Raw genomic sequence first — 14,730 nt, 5'->3', positions numbered from 1 at the left:
TCTGTATTTACGGCTCCATGGGACATAAGGAGATAAAAATACGCGTAACGTTACGGACAAAAAACCTAGTAACTTTTGCGAACTTCCAGTGCGGATTACGGATTACGGGCTGTATGTGACGACACCCTAAAACCGCTTGTTGGAACATTATTAGCCGGTTTATGCTTCGGTCTTAATCTTCGGTCTTAATCTTAAGAGTTGATAACGTAGAATGCCATAAGGGCGTTTATACTTCCCTAGTCTTAATCTTATAGCGTTTTCGATTATACAGGATTTGAACGACCCAAGATTGGTTAATGACGTCATTGCAACCTCTCCACCAATGAAAGACTTGCATTTATAGTAAAATAGTGATTGATCAACCCTAGATCGTTCAAACCCCGTTTATTCGAAAACGCTATTAGTCTTAGGGCGGTATTCATAGTCCGTTCTTATATTCAAGATCGTCTTAAGCACGAACTTATATTCGCTCTCTTTGTCAGACACAATCTATGTGTGACGAAGAGAGCGAATATAAGTCCGTGCTTAAGACGATTTTAAATATAAGAACGGACTATGAATACCGCCCTAAGGGCGGTATTCATAGTCCGTTCTTATATTCAGGATCGTCTTAAGCACGAACTTATATTCGCTCTCTTCGTCACACATAGATTGTGTCTGACAAAGAGAGCGAATATAAGTTCGTGCTTAAGACGATCTTGAATATAAGAACGGACTATGAATACCGCCCTTAATCTTAATCTTGGAAAGATCCCATCTTTTAACTTTAGTCCCTAATGTCCTAAGGCCGGGCCAATGAGGTAAGTCTGACGTCCGACGCAGCACGAAACCGCGCGAAATAATGGTTTTCGATTTTTGTAAAATACGAAAATGAGTGATGCTGATTTAATTGAATGTGTCCAACAATTCGATGTTGTTTGGAATAAAAAAAATCCAAATTATAAAAATAAATTAGTGGTTAGGTTTTGTTACATTTGCACATGCGTAGTCCGAATTTCCAGGGAAGCATAAACGAGTCCTTAAGATTAAGTTAAGACTACTGGCCGGAGCACAGACTTTTGCATAAAGCATAACGCATAAGCATAAGGAAATTGATTGGTCCATTTCCTTATGCATTTGCTTATGCTTATATATAGACCAATCAATTTCCTTATGCTTATGCGTTATGCTTTATGTAAAAGCTTGTGCTCTCGGCTTAAGACTAAGATTAAGATTAAGACCGAAGCATAAACCAGCCATATGGCTGCGTTCCGTAAAGCACATATGCGCGCATGTATCTATAGTATACGTAACGTATACTGTAGTATACGTATAGATATTAGTATAGATCATAAGGTTTGTTTTTTATTCCTGCACTGGCTGCACTAGTTCAAAAAGTGTACACTGAAGCGTTCTTTATTGCAGAACTGGTGTTACCGACGCTGTTCGTTATTGCAGTGTAGCAGAACTTAGTGCAAGAGTTTACGGAACTGGCTGCTCTAGGTCTGGAGCTAGTGCAAGCAGTACAGGACAGCAGTGCAACCGGCAATTTGAAAATAAACGTGGAAAAGGTTAAATTGTTAAGTATATAAAAATTAGAGCTATTAATTCAAACAACGGATGTAATAATTGTAATTCATTATGTTCTAAAAAGTTATTTAATAAATAAATAGGTTATGTTGTACGTATATTACAATATTATTAATAATACTAAGTCTGAATATAATAATATTTCTTACCATCATTATCTTCAATTAATGGCGCTTGTAATAGTGGAATTGCTATTAATAAATCATTTTCATCAAATGAATCTAACATTTCCATAGGTACCACGTAATGCGCCATAATGCTTTTGCACTGTAGCGTTCTTTATTCCTGCTTGTACTCTCAGTCCTCGCTCGCACTACTCGGTTCAGTTCACTGCACTAGTTCAACTCAGTGCAGGAATAAAAAACAAACTTTTGGTCACATACAGCCCGTAATCCGTAATCCTCACCGAAAGTCCACAAAAGTTACTAGGTATTTCGTCCGTAACGTTACGTGTGTTTTTATCTCCTTGTGTTCCATGGAGCCGTAAATACAGACGTAACGGTAATACTATTTTTTATTTAACAGATTATAATTGTTTATTTGTATTTTATTCATAAGAAAACTACAGAACATATTATGATTTTAACAAAAGTTTTAATTAAATTGTCAAATTTAGTTAAATAAATAAAATTAGAAAAAACATTACTAGTAATAACTAGTAACTTGTAGTAACTTTTACGGAAATTTTATGGAATTACGGCTCCATGGGACACAAGGGCTGTGTTCCAAAATTCACTGCCAGTACTGAAAATCTATAATTTACGTTACGTATATTGTAGATTTTCAGTACTGGCAGTGAATTTCGGAACGCAGCCTAGAAGATAAAAACACACGTAACGTTACGGATGAAATTCCTAGTAACTTTTGCGGATTTCCGGTGCGGATTACGGATTACGGGCTGTATGTGACGGCACTTTTAATCGAGTTATGAAACATGTTCTGTCAAAGAATTTCTGTTCAAAGTGAACAGAGCAAATACGAGCTGTACTTGGGATAGATGATGAACTTATTTCCAAAATATCTAACCACAATGTACGAGCTTTAGGATCTTTGAGAAAACTAAGAAAAAAAAACAATATTTTTAACAACTTATACTCTTAAAATAAAATATATAATATTACTTTAAACATGTAATATTAACTTTAATATGAATAAATAATTTCAATACCTGTAAAATGTTATTTTAAAATTATTTCCGCTATTACTTTGTTTCCAATTTTGATAGTTGGATTTATTTTTAAGCCTTGTGTCCACGATGCTAGAACTCAATCCGAGATCTCGGTCCGAGTCCTCGAACAATAATATTTATACTTGGCTGAATATAGTTAGCGTTGTAATCGAGTTACGATTCTTTACGATGATTTTCTGATCTATGTTATATTGGTTTATAGATATCATCAAGTGATGCACCGCTTGATTTCGAATGTTTTATTTTATTTAGATGGTCCAGATATTGTGATCTTAAATTATTAATTTTTTTTTTGCAATTTCAGTTGTTAGTGGTTGTCTTGTTAATTCTTTGTACTGATTACAGATTATCTGTAAAGCTTGATCTCGTTTCATACGATTATGATAATCAACACTTTTTGTAACATATAAACAAGAATGTTGTTAATATAACATTAATAAAATTTTAACATTTTCTTTGTTATCCATTTTTTATTATAAAAGAAGTTTTTTCTGAAAATCAATTTTATATATTATTATACTTTTCTTGAAAAATAATATGTATGTATAGGTTATAATATATTTTTAATGTCTAATTTAATCTGTATTAAAACTAATAATAACTACTTATGTAAATCTTATTAATTATTAATCTTATTAATTTATTTTATTTAAGAATTATATTTCTCTTATTTTTTCAATTCTATGGGCTTGTTCGTTTTAGCTGCACTGGGGCAGCTCTGGGTCTGCTCTAAATAAGATAATACAGGACAAACTATTTATCTGTCCTGTATTATCCTGTGTAGAGCAGACCCAGAGCAGCCCCAGTGTAGCTAAAACGAACAAGCCCTATAATTACTTACTAAAATATTATTTATATTGTTCACAGTATCTCGTATCACTATAAGTATCTTATATTTTGTCTTGACAGATAGTAAAAGAAACTAGTAAAATCTAATAACTCGCAATAACTCGTACCGAAAAATGGGACGCAGCGCATTTTTTCGTTTGAGCTTCTTATTCGAGTTTTGCATCCAAATGCAGTGTGTACATGATCCGAGTTCTAGTAACTTTCCCTCAGTCCGAGATCTCGGACCGAGTTCTAGTATCGTGGACACAAGGCTTTAGTCCGTGGAACAAACCTAATGTGTAGACGGGGCATAGCAAAAGTTTCGATAAGAATATCGATATATCGGATTTTAAAATATCGATACTGTATTGCCCATTCCTACTCTACGCATTGCCAATCTAGTGACTTTTCCAGGAACGATAGCGCCGCTGTGTATATCGTCTAAAATCGCGGGAAACGCGTCCCGCTTCAGGAGCTCCGCGAGGTTTGTCCATGATTCGTTATTATCTCAATTATTGAGGTGGTTGTGTGAGCAAAAATTAGGCTTGTGTAAAGGTTTTCGCGGTGTGAAAGCCGACGTTTGCTCTCCGGACTAGATAAACACGATCCTTCGCAAGAAAGAGAGTAACCCTTGAGACACGGGATTTGTTGACTAGTGCCAGCGGTAATGGAAATTGTTTTCCACGTGTAAGTCTTTGCCGCTGGCATTTCATGACTTTCGTGAGCAGCCATCGTTGAGGAAATTAACGCATTTTAGTGATTTGTAACATTCAGTGTGTAAATATCAGAAAATGCAACACTGATTTCTAAGTTATGAATACTGTGAGCATAGAAGCCAACAAGGTATTCATATCAGCATGTGTATCTCAAATTGAATACTTTGCTTCTTTTATTGTAACTAATATCTATTATATAATATAATGTTGCATTATATGACTTTACAGAATTCAAAAATATCGAAGACTCAAGAGGAGTTTGTCGATGAAAATAATATATCTGAAAAGATGGATAAAGTCAGTTGTTCTTCTACTGCTTCTAATAACGTAGAAGAAATTTTGTCTCCTAAGATAAACCATTCAAGTAATCACAATACTGAATGCCATTGGGTAATAGGACAGTTAGCATGGGCCAGGGTTGGCAATTTCCCATTTTGGCCTTGTATTGTGACACTTGATCCAGTCTCAATGATATATCACAAGCTTAAAGGTGAATGTTTCTAAAAGTTTTATCTATCTTCATCTAAATTTTAACTTTTTCTTTTTTAATTTGTTTGAGAATATAGATTATTCTGAAAGTTCTAAATTATGTTTTTGTTAAATATTTCCATGTGTATATAAAAAATATATATATGTAGTTTCAAACTGTTAAAAAATTTTTTATTATTTTTCAACAGTTATGAGCAAATCAACTATCTTGTTGGTACATGTTCAGTACTTTGGAGACAATGAACGTCATAGCTGGGTTTCATCAAATTCTATGATATCATTTACAAATCTTGATGACTTTGTAAAACTACCAGAATCACTAACAGCAGAACAAAAAAAGCAAAATGCTAAATACATTAGGGCTTTTGTTATAAAGCAGGGAACAAAGGCAAAATGGGATAAAGCAGTTGAAGAAGCAATGGAAGTACAGTCAATGACAATTGAAGAAAGAGCTGAAGCTTTTGCACCAAAAAAGAAAGTTTCAAAGTCTAAAGTAACTTTAAAGTCATCTTCTAATGATCAAAAAAATAAAAACAAGAGAAAAAATTCGACTGATCAAGATAGACCTGATACTAAGCGCACTAAATATGATAATGTAATATTAAAAGAGCTACATTTAATATAAATATAATTTTGTGCTATTGAATGTAAAACTGTTGAAAGTAATACTTTTTACTTTTACAGATATATAATGCAGGAAAATTGGATACGCCAAAATCAAAAAATTTGCGGACTTCTAACGATAAAGCTGCTTTAAAACTAAATTTAGATTCTTTACCTTCATCTCCTTCAAGTTCTAAAAGTTCTCATGAAAGTACAAATACAAAAATTGATAAAGGTGAAGAAGATCTAGAAGGTTTATTTGAAATCTATTATTTAAGAAATAGAGATTTTCTGGAGGAAGAATATCCAGATGCATCAGAGCAAGAAATAAAAAAATATTTGCGAAAAACTTGGAATGACATGGATAAAAGTTATCGAAAGAAATATCGATCGTATATGACCAATGATGGTAATTTACCTTCAAAGGAAAGTTCTCCAAATCGTGAAGAAATATTTGCTGATATTGAAATGAGTATTAAGGAAAATAAAAAAACAAAAAATAAGATTGACAAAGAAGAAAGTTCTGTTTCAGAGATGAAACGAGGTAGGCCATACAATCTCTTTAAAGGTTTGAAGCAAGAGAAAGTTTGTCAGATTTGCGAGAAGGCAGGCAAGTTAACGAGATGTAAAGGACCTTGTTATTCTTATTTTCATTTATCCTGTGTGAAACCTGGCGAATCTAGTCCAGAACACTCTGCTGATGAGAACACATCAGATGATAAAATACTTGACGATTTAAATATAATTAAAAAAAGTATTAATAGTGAAAATAAAAATGGTAACTATGATATTCATACATATTACAATTTATATATATATATATATTTCACATTCTTAACTTATCTTTAAATTTAATGCTGCATATTAAAGTGAATAAAAAATTGATTTTTTTCTCAATAAATGATTTTTATATTAATATAATATAAAAATAAACAAATTTTGTTTTGTATAAATTTGTTTATACATGTAACATATTACAATATTAATTGTAATATTAATTTTGAATCTAGATAAATCCGAGGAACAAGAAGACGAAACATTTAAATGTATTGACTGCTTATCTGGAGTAGCACCTGCTTGTTTTATATGCAACGAAAGAGAAGGAGATAGAATAAGATGTATTGTGCCAGCTTGTGGAAAGCATTATCATTCCAAGTGTTTGAATTCGTGGCCTCAGGTAAAATTTTTCATTTACGTTCTACATTTTACCATGCTAAAATATCCAACAATAAGCCTTTTAATAATAAATAAATATTTGTTTTTTATATTTAGTCACATTGGCAAGGTGGACGTTTGACGTGTCCGTATCATGTATGTCACACATGTAGTTCCGATAATCCTCAAGACAATCACTCGCGCGCTCCTAACGAGAAAATGGCAAGATGCGTCCGTTGTCCTTCATCTTATCACGCGTCCATCAAGTGTCTTCCTGCCGGCTCGACAATTTTGACGGCCAGTCAAATCGTATGTCCTAAGCATTACAAAGCGCCAAATCCTCCATCAAATGCGGCATGGTGTTTCTTGTGTTCACGAGGCGGCAGCTTGATTTGTTGCGACACGTGTCCGACTTCATTTCATTTGGAATGTCTCGGTAACTTTTCATTAAAATTTACAGACTTATTCAGTTGATACATAAAGTATATAATATGTGTAATAAGTTATTTTTGTATTATTATATAGGCATAGATGCACCTGACGGTGGATTTATTTGTGAAGATTGCGAAACAGGAAGATTACCCTTGTACGGAGAAGTTGTGTGGGTGAAATTCGGCCATTATCGATGGTGGCCGTCTCGTATATGTTATCCGCAAGAAATACCTGAAAAAGTAGATGCTTTATCTCATAGCCCTGGTAAATTTTGCGTAATGTTTTTGGGATCTCATAATTATTATTGGGTGCATAGGTAAATAAAATATTTTCTTTTATGCAAAAAAATATATAGTATTGATTTAATAAATATCAATTTAAAAAATTTTTAATTTGATCTTTCTAGAGGTCGAGCTTTTTTGTATCAAGATGGCGACGCAAATTTTAAACCACCTATAGGTAAAAAGAATGGTATGGATGACAGATTTCGAGCAGCCCTGCTAGAAGCAAATAGATTGCATCAACAATTAAAATCGCAGCGATCCGTGACTAAGGAACCAAAAGGATTGAAACCACCACCATATGTAAAATTAAAAGTATGGTTTATACTATATCATATTACTTTCAGTATTTTATCATTGTTTATTTAATAATTTTTAACTGAACAGATTTTGATTGATTCGAGAACAATGTTAATCGCTATTTTATTATAAATTCAAGTCTTATTCGCAGAGATAATGATGTCTTTAATCGCCTAATTTCTAATCGATCAAAATCCATTCAGTTAACATAAAATTAAGAGTTGATCAAGCGATTAATTAAGATTAAAATTAAGCGGTAAGATTGACTCTTACCACTACTTCATTGTTGCAATCATATCAAATTTTTTACAAAAAAATAATATTAATTTATATGCAATTTGATAAGCATGTAACATGAAATTAGAGACCTTAATAGAAATAGGTATATAACAGGTCAATAAACCAGTGGGTAACGTGAAGCCAGCCGAAGTCGAGAGCATTGTGGCGTGCGAATGCAATCCTGATTTGGATAATCCATGCGCACCTGGAACAGATTGCTTGAATCGTATATTGTTGGTCGAGTGCAGTCCGGGAATCTGTCCGGCTGGGCCCAAATGTATGAATCAATCGTTTGTGTTGCGACAATATCCAGCGATGGAGCCATTTCACACGGTGGGTCGCGGCTGGGGTTTACGAACTTTGGAGGACATTCAAGCCGGACAATTCGTCATTGAGTATGTGGGAGAAGTTATAGACGAGGCTGAGTATAGGTGTAGATTGTATCGAAAAAAGGAACTAAAAAATGAAAATTTTTACTTCTTGACAATCGATAATAATAGAACAATCGACGCGGAACCGAAAGGAAATCTAAGCCGATTTATGAGTAAGTATACTGCGCTTTCTGCAATATCCGTAAATCCATAAATTTGGAAGTATCATTTTTTGTTTGTAGATCATTCATGCGCCCCGAACTGTGAAACGCAGAAATGGACAGTAAATGGCGATACGCGTATCGGTTTATTTGCTTTGCGTGACATAGAATCAAGTGAAGAGCTGACGTTTAATTATAATTTAGCGTCAGATGGAGAAACGCATAAACAATGTCTTTGCGGTGCACCGAATTGTAGTGGTTTTATTGGTCTAAAAGTACAGAAACAACAACCAAAGAAAGATGATAAGCCTAAACGAAGGTATGTTATAGGACGTTTTTAAATTTAGTGATCAAACTATGCTAATATGTTATATGAGTAAAAATAAAATTCTATGAATAAAAAATATTCAAAATAGGTAGGTTTTGAAATGTTTTATTAAAAAGTTATAATAAAAAAAAGAAGAAAGAAAATATTTCATAATTTTCCATTTTCCATTTTTATATCGCTCTTGTCAAGTTTAATTATTTGACATAGATTGAATTTAGCACTTCACGAATTTCATGCTGATTATCTTGCTTAGTTTCAGTGAATACATTGATCTGTTTATCAATTCTTTTCAAATTTTGATCGTTTTTTAATATATTTTTGTTTAGACTGTTTTCCACTCTCTAGATAAAAATCTAACCGTGTACAATTTGATGATCTGGATAGAGGGGGAAAATAGGCACAAAATTAATCCTCTTTGTCCTCCCAAAGAGTTGTCACTTTGTTTGATAATGCTTCTACGAAAAGCAAAGATCTAACAATGTTTTCCTTTTTTTTTTCTTTTTTTCTTTATTTCTTTTCTATCTCTCTATTTGCACCCCTTCCCCCCTTTTTTAAAATAAATTTTTAACAATATTTCTAAACTTACACATTTATATATTTTTCTTATTTTTATTTATATTACATATATAGTTGTTACATACATGTTATAATATAACATAGTTAATTGTTTAATTTGGAAATATTTTGTTGTATACTTATACACTACTTTTATCATTTAATCATGATCTTTATCATACAAAGTGTATTAATGATTTTTACTGTCCTCGTGATAGATGGAGAAAAAAACTTATATGTTGGCGATGTGGGCAAAAAATATCTGATTCTAGTAAATTTATAATTTGCTCGCAAACAACATGTAAAAAAAAGTATCATATGACGTGCGTGGAAGTTGATGAGGCGGAACCAAAATTCAGTTGTCCTTGGCATTATTGTTTAGAATGCGGTCGTCGTACATCTTCACACTGTTCTTTCTGCAGCACTGCTTTCTGTCAAGGTAGACTGAAAATAATATTAACGCATATTCCATAAAATCACTGAGTATCTCAAAATTTCGGCTGATTTAAAATCTATTCCTTAATAAAAATATCTCAAGATAATACCTATGTTTGGTGAACTTTTGCATTAAACATTAAGCAAATAAGAAAGAACATGAATAATATAATCATACCCTTTAGTCGATTTTCAGGAAACTTTATTGAAATTTTAATTTTAAAAGTTGTTACATAAATATAAAATATGAAAAATTGGAAAGATAAAATAAATAATGATTTCTCTTGATATTTTCATTAAAAAAAATAAACTCTTAATTCATCTAAAAAGATTTTATTAAAATATTATGTGTAATATAATTGCATATTTATAAAGATGTTTTATGAAGATTTGAAATATAACATGTTTATATGTGTCATCACTTTTGTTTTTAGTTCATCTGGATGGAAACTTATTCGAACGAGAAAACGACAAAAGTGGTGTCGTGTGTAAATCACACGAAAATGCGGATACACCAAAACCCACCGGAGACGAGAAAGAATATTCGGATAATGATAACGAGACAGATAAAGAGTATTCCTCCACGAGTTCCAGTAGTCCGATCGTAATGGAAAAAATTGCGACGCGAGAACCATCACCAAGGGTTTCTATCGTAGAGGTGAGATGAAACCTTACTCTCTATCTGTGTCATTAGTATAAATCACAGTGATGGTCGAACAATTGCAATTTTTATATACATATGAATACAACTTCACATAGAAACACCATATGCAATGCAATGCAATGCAATTTAGTATTTTGTATGCTTTTTGTATATGCATCTCTATTCGCATACATCTGAGTTGGCTGCATATTACTTTCGGTGATGATAGAGCATACGAGAGGAAAATTCCATTTTGAAGAAGTTATCTAAGATTATGTCTTGTAAAAGATTTAAAAAGGTTAAAAAGGATGTGTATATAAATAAAAGCGTTTGTAATTTATCAAGAGAGCCATACTCTTTACTTTATTGTGACAATTTACATTATTTTAAACTAAATTGAATATAGGAAAGTGTATATTTAAAGTGTGATTTGAGCCAAAACTTAATTGGTATGTAAAATGTACGTAATACATACACAAAAGTAAATAAGACATTCTTTGTATGACTATTTTTTAAATGTATTATCAAAATCTTTGAATATATGTCGCAGCTATTCTATATATACATACATTCATACATACGTTCATACATACGTTCATACATACGTTCATACATACGTTCATACATAAGTTCATAGATAAGTTCATACATACGTTCATACATACATACATACATACATACATACATACATACGTACGTACGTACGTACGTACGTACGTACGTACGTACGTATGTACGTATGTATGTATGTATGTACGTATGTATGTATGTATGTACGTATGTATGTATGTATGTACGTATGTATGTATGTATGTACGTATGTATGTATGTATGTATGTATGTATGTATGTATGTATGTATGTATGTATGTATGTATGTATGTATGTATGTATGTATGTATGTATGTATGTATGTATGTATGTATGTACGTACGTACGTACGTATGTACGTACGTATGTACGTATGTATGTATGTACGTATGTACGTATGTACGTATGTACGTATGTACGTATGTATGTACATAAAGCAAGGATTATTGTTGTAATGTTTTAGTCTAAAAAATAATATTGTAATATTGAAAGGTAGGATATGTTTCGAAAAAAAGACAAACCGAAAATGGATTATTATTTTTTTTAAATTATTTTTCATTGTTCCTGATATCCCTACTCCTTCAAATTGGCAGTAGTACATCTAATGAAAACAAATATTTTATTTTATTTTTATAAATGATTATATATTTTCTTTATATAATGTAGTTAGATGTGTTATAGATAATAGAATTGAGTGATCCTCTGGATATATAATACTTAAAATTAATAAAAAAATAAGTTTATTTATTATTATTTTAGTAAATTTATTCTACATTACTATATTTCATTTATTTTTTAATGACATGGTGAGTAATAATAATATTCAATTTCTATGAGAAATATTTTCAAGACTGTACAAATTTTAATATGCTAATCTTATTTATCTCATTAATGCTTATTATTTAATTGCACGTAATTATTTTTTTAATAGGTAACCTTTTATAATTCTATTTATTTTTTTATTAATTTTTATATAAGGTATACGAGCATTCCTTTTTGTTTCCTAAACCAAAATTATAATAAATACAATCCAGAATCAATAATTTAAATGGTTATTTTTTATGAGTCAATATAAAACTTTAATTTTATTTATTTAATCCACCTTTTTTGAAAATAAAAGAGAGTATTTACTTGACTGGAATTCTCTATGCATGCAATATGCTTTTCTCTCTCTCTCTCTCTTTATATTCTTTATATCTTTTATACATTTTAAAAATATATATTGCTATTCAAATAATTTTTCAAGGTAGTTTTGCATTTTTTACAAAGATTTTCTTAAATCAACAATGTGCCTCACAGGTTCATCTTAGCAGTGAAGAGAGTGAAGGATCTCAAAAGGAAGAGGAAGAAAACAATCTAGAGATTAATTTTATGTCATGTGATAAAAGTTCAAGAGCTTCAGTGAAGAAAAACACACTTCATAAATCACAGAGAGAAGGAAATAAAACGAAGGACTTAAGTAATCTTACATCTAGTCAGTTAGAAGCCATAATTGGCGGTAGCTTGAATGAATGAATAAATGAATGAATGAATTTTTCTATCATTCAAGTTATCAAATATTTAATTATGCCTATAGTGAAGCTATATATGCTCATATAACTCTGACATATGAATATGATTAAATATAATTATATATAAAATATTAAGAATTACAAAAATTTGCAAAATATCTTTTGTTTAGCCATGTCGATATGTAACATACTTATTAATCTCGAAAGCAATTAGAAAAATTAATTTAGCACTTGTGCATAGTATTTGTAAATTATGAATATGTATTGTAAAATTTTATATGATGATTAGTGCCTTGATAAAAGAATAAGTAAATTGTGAAAAGAATAAGTAAAGTCTTTGAAATTGATCATATTTGTGTCATAAAGTTCTCTTTATGCACTATGTTACTTTCGGAATATTTATATTCAAATTTACATTCAAAGACTTAAACTTTTAATTATTAAATAGTTAGTTGTGAAAATAAATTAAAACTATGTAATAGTATATATTAAGGTAAGCAGGCCACATTATTATATATTGAATTGATTGTCTTCAGACTTGCAATAAAGATTTTCACTGCCTCGTATTTTGTAAAATGTTACTTTTTGCGAAATAATTAGTAACTATTAGTAAAATGTTATTTAAGAAAACATTAATTCTAAATTATTACAAATAAAATTTTTTTACTTTTATTCAATTTTTAACTTTTAATTCCGTAACAAAATATATTTAGTTAAGATATCTTTTAAAAAATAAGCTACGTATATTTTTTAGTTGTTTTTAGATATCGAAGACGCAGTTAATGAATACAAGAAGTATATAATTATATCATCATCACATGAAGATTTATCGTTATTTAAGAAATTATTTATACACACATATTGAATACATATTTATTACAAAAACTTTGTAAAAACTTTGAAAGTTTTGAAAAGACCAAAAAAGTATACGTTAACTATGTACATTATTAATTTCGATTGATATTGGATTACAAATTTATTACATCTTGTGAGACTTAGATTATTGTTTACATATAAAGGATTCATAACAAAAACAATCCTTGTCGATTTTTTCAGGAGAAGAAAAAACATTCTGTCATCCTTAAGTTTTCAGTAGAACCATCCAAACTTTCTAACAATATAAATCAAGGCATAAGTTATTTTTATGAGAATTGGTAGCAACCACACTGTAGGTTCCACTTGTGACTACTAGAATACGTTTTTCTCAATTTCCTCAATTTTTGACAAAAGTTGTTTTTGTTATGAACCCTTCATATTTTATAGATAGATGCGAGTTTAATTATTAAACCTAAAAATTATTTCTTTCGAATATTTGAAGTAAGTTTTATGCAATAAGTATTCTTTTATTTCAAAAATCAAATCAACAAGATGTTTGCTCTTTAAATCATATTATTTATATTCAATAAAGTTGTTATATAATAAAAAAATTATTTTCAGATTGCTATTTTTACAACTTAGAGTTGACCTGTAAATCATAGTAGATAAGCCAAAGATATACAAAATTAATTTATAGTTATTTAAACTCGAAATGACGGAAAATAATTAAAAATTTTGAATGATAAACGATTTTGACAATTACTAGCACACAATGTGCTTTTTCATGCTACACCGCAAGACGCCTTGCTGCTGCCGTGCTGGCAAAACTTAGCTATCTTATCGGAAATGTTGCGTGATGCGAACTTCTAGCATGCTTGATTTCGATAATAGATCCAATACTATTTTCGCTACAAGAGTTGTTGCAAAATACATCTGCTAAAAATCAAAGAAAATACAATATATAAACCAACATATACATAGTAAATATAAAGAAAAGAAGCTTTCTAAGAGTTAGAAATTAAAAATATTATTAATTGTTAATATTATTGTTATAATTAAATAGTATTAAAAAATATTAAAATAAATAATATTGGTTAATATAAAAATATTAATAATAATTTATTTATATTATTAGAATAATATCTTACTCAATATTACTATTATTAAAAATATTACTACTTTATTTCTATTTATTTAAGACAATAAATAACACACTTTTAGACGTATTTTGTAAATGAGGGACGTAGACGCTGCAAAAAAGCAAAGATTGGTCGCGATTGTACTTTTATTAATTTTAGAAAGAGAAAAGCGATGCAAAAATAAATATGGTTACTCAGGCCATGCGTATAATAGAGAAAATATTAGAAATTAGAAATTACGAATAGAAATTATTTTACTTCAAACAAGGGAACAAAATATATTAATTATTCCTACTTCTTAATTTTTTATTTATGATAATATATACGTTAATACATTCCA

The 14,730-nt window shown here is 30.3% G+C and overlaps 1 protein-coding gene and 1 long non-coding RNA gene across 4 annotated transcripts in view; one reads left to right on the top strand and one right to left on the bottom strand.

The window, feature by feature from the left end:
* The first annotated feature begins 3,962 nt into the window (after positions 1 to 3,962).
* Positions 3,963 to 13,107, top strand: NSD (Nuclear receptor binding SET domain protein). Of its 2 annotated transcripts, none has more exons than XM_012380285.2 (13): positions 3,963 to 4,429; positions 4,531 to 4,792; positions 4,980 to 5,386; positions 5,476 to 6,172; positions 6,405 to 6,571; positions 6,667 to 6,985; positions 7,075 to 7,297; positions 7,388 to 7,577; positions 7,956 to 8,385; positions 8,455 to 8,692; positions 9,475 to 9,695; positions 10,126 to 10,349; positions 10,451 to 11,027. In XM_012380285.2, the coding sequence occupies exons 1-13, from the start codon at positions 4,400 to 4,402 to the stop codon at positions 10,589 to 10,591; spliced, it is 3,549 nt and encodes a 1,182-aa protein (XP_012235708.1). In that variant the 5' UTR covers positions 3,963 to 4,399; the 3' UTR covers positions 10,592 to 11,027. The 2 variants fall into 2 exon arrangements, with proteins under 2 accessions (XP_012235708.1, XP_012235707.1); XM_012380284.2 differs by lacking the exon at positions 10,451 to 11,027 and adding an exon at positions 12,224 to 13,107 and having other exon boundaries at positions 3,965 to 4,429.
* The window catches only part of LOC105676918 (uncharacterized), a 56,117-nt gene continuing 50,875 nt past the window's right edge, over positions 9,489 to 14,730 (bottom strand). For both annotated transcript variants that reach the window (XR_010891530.1, XR_010891529.1), the window contains exon 4: positions 9,489 to 9,700. This is a non-coding gene — a long non-coding RNA (uncharacterized lncRNA). The remainder of the gene's footprint in view (positions 9,701 to 14,730) is intronic.

Source organism: Linepithema humile, chromosome 8 (assembly GCF_040581485.1).
Source record: "Linepithema humile isolate Giens D197 chromosome 8, Lhum_UNIL_v1.0, whole genome shotgun sequence".
In the NCBI taxonomy this organism is placed as follows: Eukaryota; Metazoa; Arthropoda; class Insecta; order Hymenoptera; family Formicidae; genus Linepithema; species Linepithema humile.
The sequence above is the reverse complement of the archived record's forward strand: the minus strand, read 5'-3'. Positions and strand labels throughout refer to the sequence as shown.

Coding starts and splice junctions, on each gene's coding strand:
- NSD (XM_012380284.2), top strand. CDS start 4,400: ATGAATACTGTGAGCATAGAAGCCAACAAG. Junction 4,793..4,979: donor GATATATCACAAGCTTAAAG/GTGAATGTTTCT, acceptor ATTTTTCAACAG/TTATGAGCAAATCAACTATC. Junction 8,693..9,474: donor GATGATAAGCCTAAACGAAG/GTATGTTATAGG, acceptor TCCTCGTGATAG/ATGGAGAAAAAAACTTATAT.